This window comes from Cinclus cinclus, chromosome 2 (assembly GCF_963662255.1).
Source record: "Cinclus cinclus chromosome 2, bCinCin1.1, whole genome shotgun sequence".
Classification (NCBI taxonomy): domain Eukaryota; kingdom Metazoa; phylum Chordata; class Aves; order Passeriformes; family Cinclidae; genus Cinclus; species Cinclus cinclus.
In genome coordinates this window covers 44,821,657-44,830,573 of record NC_085047.1, presented here as the reverse complement: position 1 = coordinate 44,830,573, position 8,917 = coordinate 44,821,657, and the positions used below count along the sequence as shown (strand labels likewise).

Below are 8,917 nucleotides of genomic sequence, written 5' to 3'. Positions count from 1 at the left end.
CCCCCTGTTCCAGACATTGTCTGAGGGCTCTTGTCTACAGCATCCAGAAACTCAGACTACTGCAACACTCAGTATTTAATTGATGGTGAGTGCTAAACTGTACTTTCCCAGTACTCATGTCATGAAGCATTTATAGAGATAAGCTTTTATTGTTGTTTAAGTCCCACAGTATTCCCAGTTCTAACACAGATACCCAATAAGTGTGATTTCCTATCTACCAGTCTTGGGCTGGACCCAGAGCTCACCACACACATTCTCTTTTGCAGACCCCCCACTGCTCTTTTTCTTGATTTCTGGATGAAAATGTGTGGCTTGCTATGTACCTCTGAGCTCTATAACTCCAGCACCAAGGCAGTTGCTTTCTATTTGTTTTTCTTGGTGGTTTTGTTTCTTTGTTTGTCTTTTGTTTTGGTTTAGTTTTTGTTTGTGGTTTGGTTTGGTTTCTTTTTTCCTTTTTGTCCCCCCCAGAGAGGTTCCAGTCTAAGGCTTCAACTTGCTGGTTCTGTTCACATGCTTCTCTGAGTGTCCCTAGGGAAGAACAGCTCCTTTCCATGTTCCCAGAAATGGGCTCGCGGTCTTCTTACAGTGGATGCTGGACAATATAAAACACCAGCCTACTGCTGGTAGTTACTTCCTGACGATCTTCTGGCTGAGAGTGGGGTCCCACCACGGTGTTTTGGGTTTTTTTTCATCATTGAACCAAGTGCACTGTTCTGTTCTGTCAGAGTTTGCTGTTGGTGTTTGTAAAGTAGTGAGAACGGGAGGGAATGAAAGCTTGTACTAACAAGTAGGCCATACTCAGAATTTCTTGCTTCTTGGAGTGGTGTTTGAGAATTCAGTTTGGCCAAGGTTTAGTCAAAATTCCAAGTTTTTTCCTCTGTTGGACTCAGGTGGGGCTGTCAAAGGATTTGTTTTCCAGGTGCACAGAGAATGGCCCCCTCTACTCCTTTCCAATTTTGCATGCACAGGGTGCTCCCCTGCCTCATTCTCCTTCAGCAGTGCCAATCCTTCAGGACAGCCCCCATCACCCCTCTGGAGCACAGCCCTTTTGTATTCTTATTGCCAACCAGGCGTGTTTAACTCTCCCCTGTGGCTGTCACAGCTTTGTCAGGAGGATTTGGGCAGGATGTTGCCTGTCGGAGGAGAAATGGTGTGGCTTTCCTGAAATGCAGCACGTGCTCCATGGCATCTGTGCTCGCTGCTCCATGGGGACGTGTCCGAGGCGGAGGGACCGCGCAGCACACCTGGGCTAAAGGCAGAGAGTTGCGGCAGAGCTGGGCTGGTCCATCAGCCCACAGCCCTTCGAAACCACTCCAACACTGCTGGCTGGAAGTACCAGGGTGTGTTGGCACAGCAGCTGGTGGCCACTTAGTAACCAAAGGCAAATCTCCTTCTCTGAGAGGGGCTGCCGTGTAAGAGACTTCAGAGATGCGAGAACGCACACGACAGCTGTATGGGTTGAGTTGGAAGCTTGTCACATACCAGTAGTGCTGATATTGTTGCTCCCAGAGATAAAAATTGTATTCCTTCATGGTGCCAGGACATAGTTTATTGAAGACTCACTTCTTTCCACGGAAGAGATCAAATCGTGCTGTAAGTGCACAGATGCCTCGCTCTGTGCTAGAGTAAGGAGAGAACATGACTGACATCAGTGGAAACTCGTGGCCAAACTCCTACTCAGAAGTTACCTTACAAAGCTGCCTTTTTTTTTTTCCCCAGAGAAAAGCACTGTGTCTTTGCTTATATGTTCATTTATCAGGATTCAACCAACAAGTTGTAGGTTCACAGCCACCCTTGTTTTTCTGTGTCCATACCTGTTCTGGGATAGCTGAACCCTTTGCAGGAGACTTGTGACATGTTGATAGCTACAATGGCATCAATAATTCTTGATGCAAAAGCACTGAACACCATGGCCTGAGTACAGAAATCTGCACAGGTCTGCCTATGCCTCTGACCCTGCTGCACCAGTCTCTCCTCCCCCACCTGTAGAAATTTCCTGCACCACTCAGAAATTACTTTTAAAGAGATTGATTTTGTTTCTTATTTGAATGTGTTCTTCTTCCACTGCATCTTCTTCTATCAGTCCCTTTCATGTAGTTCCTTACTAGTCTGCAGATTGTTTTCTTTCTTTGAACCAGTGCTGACTAAATTTTTGATCTGTTCTCCTATACTTGTGGACAGAAGTCTTCTGGTTCAAGCATAAACCTCATAGATGGCATTCATCAGAAGACAGATGTGGCAAAGGTCAAAACTACTGTGCTTCTGAACATGTTGCCAATGCAGGGGTTCATATTCCCAGGGATTTAATGTGCTCCTGCCTACTCCCTCTACCCAAACTGCAGCTCTGCCTGGCAGCACATTTTAAGGTGGTATGGAAGAGTGTGGCCTCAGTAATCTGCATGTCTGTGACCTTGATCCTGATTGCTGAAATCAGCTTTACAAGCATTTAAGCTCAAACCCCTCTCCGTAGCTTCCACCAGTACTGTCTAGACAAGGAAGCGCAGCAATAGCATATCCAGGTGCATAGCCATAAATTCCCTACCAGCCTTTAGTTATCTTCCTGGAGAAACTCATTAACTTCAAGGTCTGACATTTAGTATCATGGGGGGAAGTTGGCTTTTAATGGTTTTCTGTAAAGCCCTGTGAAAGAAAGAAGTCTGTGTCCCAGAATTCAACTCTGTTCAGAACATGTGGGATGTAAGAATATAGGAGCCAAGATGTAAAATACACCCATTTTTGTCTAACTTTCAACATAATTTTTGTACAATTTCATCTATGATATTTTATCTCCTAATGCAACTTACTGCTTGATTGTCCCTGGAGTGACTGGGTCACTGCTCTTGAAGGTGAATTGAGTTTTCTTCACTCTTGATATGACATTTATTTTTTTTTTGAGACAGCTATCTATAAAAGATTAAAATTAAGGCCTCCTTTGCTTTATCTTTCTTATATTACCTCTCATTTGTGGTGTTTTAGAAATAATTTTAAGTTTTCTTCTTTCCCCTCTGTGTTCAGGTTTTCACATGGTCTTTTATTGGCCTGAGTATATTGCCACAGAGTTTGTCTCACAGTATTAAAACCTTTGTCCAGTTGAAAACTTTGTAGAGAAATAAAAGGAATATCTTCTGAAGTCTAAAATTAACAAAACCACACCCAAAACCCAATAAAAAGATTACAAGAACAAGTTTAAGAAAATCAAACTCTTAACAGAGAAGGACGAATTATGCTGGCAACAATTGTAAACACCTGTGTGACTCATGGCTCATACTTACACTGCATTTGGTAAGAAAGGTAATTCTGAGGGCAAAAATTAACACTAATTGTGTAAGAATGGCTTTGAAAGATGATATGGTACTTGATTAGCAGCCTGGGAAGAACGTGAGTTAGTCACAACAGCTTTAAATATAGGCTGGAGATGTAAGTTTGAGTATGTGAGGCATGAAAATGGAACTTTGGCATGGCCACATGAAAGCTGAGAACATCTAGATCTGTCAGAAAAACAAGAAAAAGTGACAATGAGAAAAATACTCAACAGTGTATCTAAACCTCTGGATCAGCATTTAAAGTAAAATCACTACATTCATTCTCTTCCTATTTTCTGCTTTCCTAATCAGTACTGAATTCCTTGGATAAATAAACCAACTACTTAAAGAAACAGCTTTTAAGGTCTTTATGCTTTTTCATAGAGAGTAGGAATAGGTGTTTGCTATTTTTTGGGGGGGGGGGGGTGTGGGGCTGGTATGGAGTGGAGAGGGGCAGAATTTTCAGCCTCTGGCAACAGCAGACTCTAATCTGTGGTGAATTGAAGTCAGAGGTTCAAACTTTGGTTGGACTCATTGATAGCATCCAGACACATTCCACGACTCAGGGGTGTTTATTGGACCTCCTGGTCAGTGCTAAGTCCTTTTTTCCCACAAGTCTCTGTGTGTGTGTGTCTTTGTGTACCTTATGTAATATATAGGCAAAGTTCAGCTATGAACAAGTTGTTTGATCTAGAATTATTCACTGAATGAGTAAGAGGGAGCCATAAACCCAGTCTGTTTGTAGTCCCTCCCTAGCAATCCCAGTAGACTGGATCCCAAATGTTTGAGGATATCTAGGCAAAGACCATGTTATATTTCCTGCGTTCCTCTATACTTTCCCCAGATCTCCTTACCAGTCAGTGAGTTGGGTTAGATGAACTTTGTTCTCATTCAACAATGAATGCTTGTGGTTCTCTATGCTCATCCATGGTCTACTGCAAAATCCCCAGCAGAGAAAATGAGAGAAACATCAGTGCCTGTAGAGGTGAGTTAGGGTGTTTATAGTGTGTATTGTGATTAATGACATTTACAGAGCTGTTTCCCTGCTTTGAAGAAGGAAAATCTTCTAGCTGTCATGCAGTACATTAAAGAAAGAGGAGATGAACTGGCACAGAGGAGCAAGGAGCTCTCTGTCAGTGTGGAAGTGCAGGGGACCTCAGCCTGGGGACAAGATGGCTTCTAAATTAAAAAATACACCTTTGAGTTTTCTGTTATCAGAGGGTAAAATAAATCCCAAGGTTTCCATAGCCCAAGGGGAATAATTTAGACAGTGCTGTGTATAACATTTAATAATTCGGGTGAATGGTATTCAAATGTTTCAACATTTCTCTGGTGAAGATTTATGTGATTCAAGGTGAAGTAGATGAGGTATAGCATGAGAAATCCACAGATTTCTGCTTCAGAACATGCCAAGGGAGGAAATAGTCAAGGGTGGACTCATGGTATAAGATCACAATCTTGCGTCCCTCAGGCTAAAAGGAGCATTTTCAACTTGGATTTCCCAAATTCCTGTAAGTGTGGGATGTTTGCCCAAGTTTCCCCTAAAAGGATGGCTCAGCAGAGCATGCACCATAACAGGATACTGCAAACCTGCTTAGGCATGTAACTCCTGAATGAGGCACGGGTTGAAGCCTTTGCTGTTTGATCTGTGTACTTTAGCACAAGGCTCCCACGCAGCACACTGGCTTTTTTGAACGTGCTGCCTTGGTTGTGTAGGAGGGCAGTGGCAAAGCAGTCAAACCAATGAAAGGGAATGAAAAGGAAAACTTCTACTGTTCTGACCCCCCTCCTACCTCCACTGATCCCGTGGGAAGACTATTTAGGGAGATCATCCAGCAAAACCCAAGCAGCACTCCCCTCCACCCCCCTGGTTACCCACAGCTATTTGTTTTGTTGTGTTTTCCACCGGGTAGGTTTCCAGCCAGCTGGCCTCGCTCACCAGGCCATCATCCCGTGATGTGGGTGCCAGCAATGGTGCAGAGGGTGAAACCTGGGAGCTCAGGGAGGAGGACAGTGACAAACAAACTTGGATACTGTGAGCTAAAATATGTCCCAGCATGCCTGAATATAAATATACAAAAGGCATCAGAATCAATAAATAATCTACATGCTGTATGTCACACGGTGTTTGGCAGTGAGAATAAGGTCAGTGTTGTGGATAGCTTTACACACTTAAACCTGAGCAGGATCCCCCCACTCCTCTGCTAGCAGTGTTGCAGAAGTGGTCCCTCTGGCTTCAGTGGAAATACTTGTATTTTCCAAGTAGGAGGAAACCCATTGGCACTGTCTGCTCCCAGTTCACTCCAGCTCGCTCTGCTGTGTCAATTCAAAGGGAGCAAATAGCCACTTCCTCTTGTTCATGTTTACAGCAAGTCCTAGCAGTGCCTTGAGCAAAGATAAGGGAATGTGGGGGTTACAGCTCCCTAGTTTCTTTCTGGGTTGAAATACTGAAGGGTGGCAGAAACACTTCCCTGTATGCTCATCGAGGTGAAGCATTCACACCAGCACTGAAATTCAGTGGGGGAAAAGCATGCAAGAGCGTTAGCAGATCTTTAAGGAAATGTTTTGTATTTTTCAGCCAGCAAATGATCCTGTTTCAGTTATTCGTATTGAAATGAAAAGTGTATTTTGCTCCTATTCACTTTATTTTAAATGCATGTGAACTCCAGAAGCTGTGCAGAGTACAGGTATGTGGAACAACAACAGCTGCACTGTACTCAGAAAGGTAGATGTGTAGACAGGCTCCATATCCTGGATCCTTGAGATCCTTAGCTCTGCACACAGAACTCTTCAAGTGGCTCTTTCTTTCCCTTTCCCCACGTTGAGGAAGACATTAACAGGCCAAAGGAAAGAATTTAAGGACAGAACATGGGGGAATGGCTTCCAGCTCAAAGAGTAGATTTAGATTAGATATTAGGAAAAAGTTCTTCACTGTGAGGATGGTGGAACACTGGAACAGGTTGCCCAGAGAAGCTGGATGCCCCAGTTCCAGAAGTGTTCAAGGCCAGGTTGGATGTGGCTCTGAGCAACCTGGTCTAGTGAAAGGTGCCCCTGTCCACGGCAGGGGAATTGGAACTAGATAATTTTTAAGGTTCCTTCCAACCAAAACCATTCTATGATTGCATGAAATTCTCTATCAAATCCAATTGACTCCCAAGGGATGCACACAGCTCTGCTGTTAGTTCAGCACCATGGTAAAAGAAGCAAATCAGCCCACAGAGGCCACTGCATAAACAACCTTAACCAAATTTACAGCCCAGCTTAGCCCTTTAAAAATATTTGGGGGGGGTGATGTCAGCACCTGGATTGCCAATGCACTTGTTGGTCTCCACCCTCAGCCTACTTTAGTGCCCACGCAGGGACAGAGCATCCAGACCGAGTGGGAGATAGGCAGAAGCTTGGAGGGAAAAAAATTCTGCAGTGACCCAAAGTCCAGAGGCAGAACCTGATTTGCCTCCTCAAGGTAAAAGAACTGGCTTACTTATTAGGTCAGATTTTCTCATGTGCAAGGACACAGAAGGCTGGCAAAACAACTTGAAAATGTAGGAATTTGTTAACTGCATGCACTAGGCTTTTAATATTTAATCTGCAAACTCAAGTAATTTCAATTGAAGCTGTCTTCATGCTGTGTGGTCCCAAGGCTTCTCATTTGCACCAGAGATGTTACAGCCTAATCTAGCTGTGTAGCTGAAATTCTTTGTCTAGCCTTAATGCTTCATTTGTTAAAGAGTTCTTGTTTTATTTATATGGTATGCTGAGATTAGAGCATGATATTAATGATGAAGTGTTTTCTCTGCATGAACTCTAAAGTAATATAAAATTCTAAAATTTCTATCATAAAGTAAATAAAAGCAATAACCAACAGAAAAGTTTTTGAGTATGACTTGAATGGGATTTTTGAAATATGAGATTTTTAACATTTTTCAATTCAATTTTTCCTTGAAATTTCAGGAAAAGCAGAAGTTTCTTGAGAAAATACTATTTCATCTGTGGAAATTACTCACAAAATATGTGAAGTTATTCAGAATTGAAAATGTCTAACCTTAGGTTCTTGTATTTTTAGTAGTGACAAATAATTAATATTTATTTGTCTTTCTCTATAAAATAATAGTTTGCACTTAGTTTCTTAAAAACAATACACTGACAAATACAGGAATTTCAAACCTCTTAACAGTAGTATATTTACAATGTATACTTGTTGAAAGTGTCAAATGGGGCCCAGAGTAATTTATTTGAAAAAGCTTGCAGAAGTCATAATTGATTTCCACAGACTGCTCACCCCTGTGCACCATATTTTGGGGTGACGCTGGGAATGTCCTTGCTGGAAATCAAAGAAGGTGATAAGCTGCCAAAGATGGCTTTTACTTCTTGGCACCCAAGTGGTTACTGACTCCTGGCCACTGAAACAACATTTATTTAGATCGACATAAAAAGCTCTACTGAATCTACCACCTTCATGCATCTATCCCTTACTACTTTTTTTTTTTTTTAAGAGCCTGTGACCTGAAGTTTGAGCTCAAGGACACATCCAAGCAAGTCACCAGAGTTTTCTTTTTGCTCTGCTGGCTAATCCCTGCTCTCTCCTCATTACTCCCAAAAGATGGAACTTTCCACACGAGAAATTTGCCTCAACTTCATGGTCGTCCTGATTACTGTGATCCTCATGTGGCTCCTCGTGAAGTCTTATCAGGATTGAAAGACTCTCAGAAACTCTGGAGGTGATTTCAGTGTGTGCCTCCACAGACATCAGTACCACCCACAGCATGCCACAGCAATTAGTTTTCAGTCAATTGAGGATGTTGCAAACCTTTATTTTTTACTCTCTCCTATCTGTTGCCTGTGCTAATGTCTGTAATGGGTCTGTAATTCTTCCAGTCTCCAGTGATCCAGCTGTAAAATGTAAGATGCTTAAGTACGGTTTGATGTGACAGTCTCCTCTGATAGTTTCTGTGAGTGCTGTATCCCCAGCCCACACCGGCTCATTTGGCATCAGTGTTGGGTTCTGGAGGGTGTAAAACAGTGCAGTGTGTAATGTAAGAGCCTGTATTACCCAATGTAAAAGGCAGAAACTTGCTTAGCAAAAAGGAATGTGAAACCTCTGCTTTCACTTGCACATTTTGTTTAAATAAAGACCACATAAAATAATTTTTTGGAGCATTCCTTATCCCTCTCCTGACCTGAGCTGATAACAGCTGTGCTACAGTGTGATATAAAAGTGGGGTGGTTTGCTCGCTCCTTCTGCTTACATTTTAATTTGTAATTTCTAAACCAGTGCTGTAGAGTAGAAAACCTGCAGCATAACAGACACGTAACCATATATATGACCTATTTGGGTGAGTTTTCTGTCCAGAGACACTAACACACTTGGTGCCTGTGGACATGGAGTTCAAAGAGAGCCTTTGTCCCTCTGGGACACTGTCAATAATTGCATTTTCTGAAGCTCAATTTCAGGCAGGGATTCCCACAGTACTATTTTGGAGCTATTTTTGGAGCAGTGCCTGGAGGGATGAGCCTGGCCAATTGCAGGCGTAGGTTCCTGCTGGCACCCCAGCCCTGCCGTGAGCCTTGCCCAGAGCAGAATTCCCTCTGGGTGCAGTGTGGCACGCCAGGCGTCA

General features: G+C 42.9%; 1 protein-coding gene across 1 annotated transcript; it reads left to right on the top strand.

Moving 5' to 3' along the window:
* Positions 1 to 7,527: 7,527 nt before the first annotated feature.
* SLN (sarcolipin) lies at positions 7,528 to 8,039 on the top strand. The gene has a single exon (XM_062514634.1). It carries the CDS (start codon positions 7,903 to 7,905, stop codon positions 7,996 to 7,998), a length of 96 nt encoding a protein of 31 aa, XP_062370618.1. The 5' UTR covers positions 7,528 to 7,902; the 3' UTR covers positions 7,999 to 8,039.
* Positions 8,040 to 8,917: the final 878 nt, after the last annotated feature.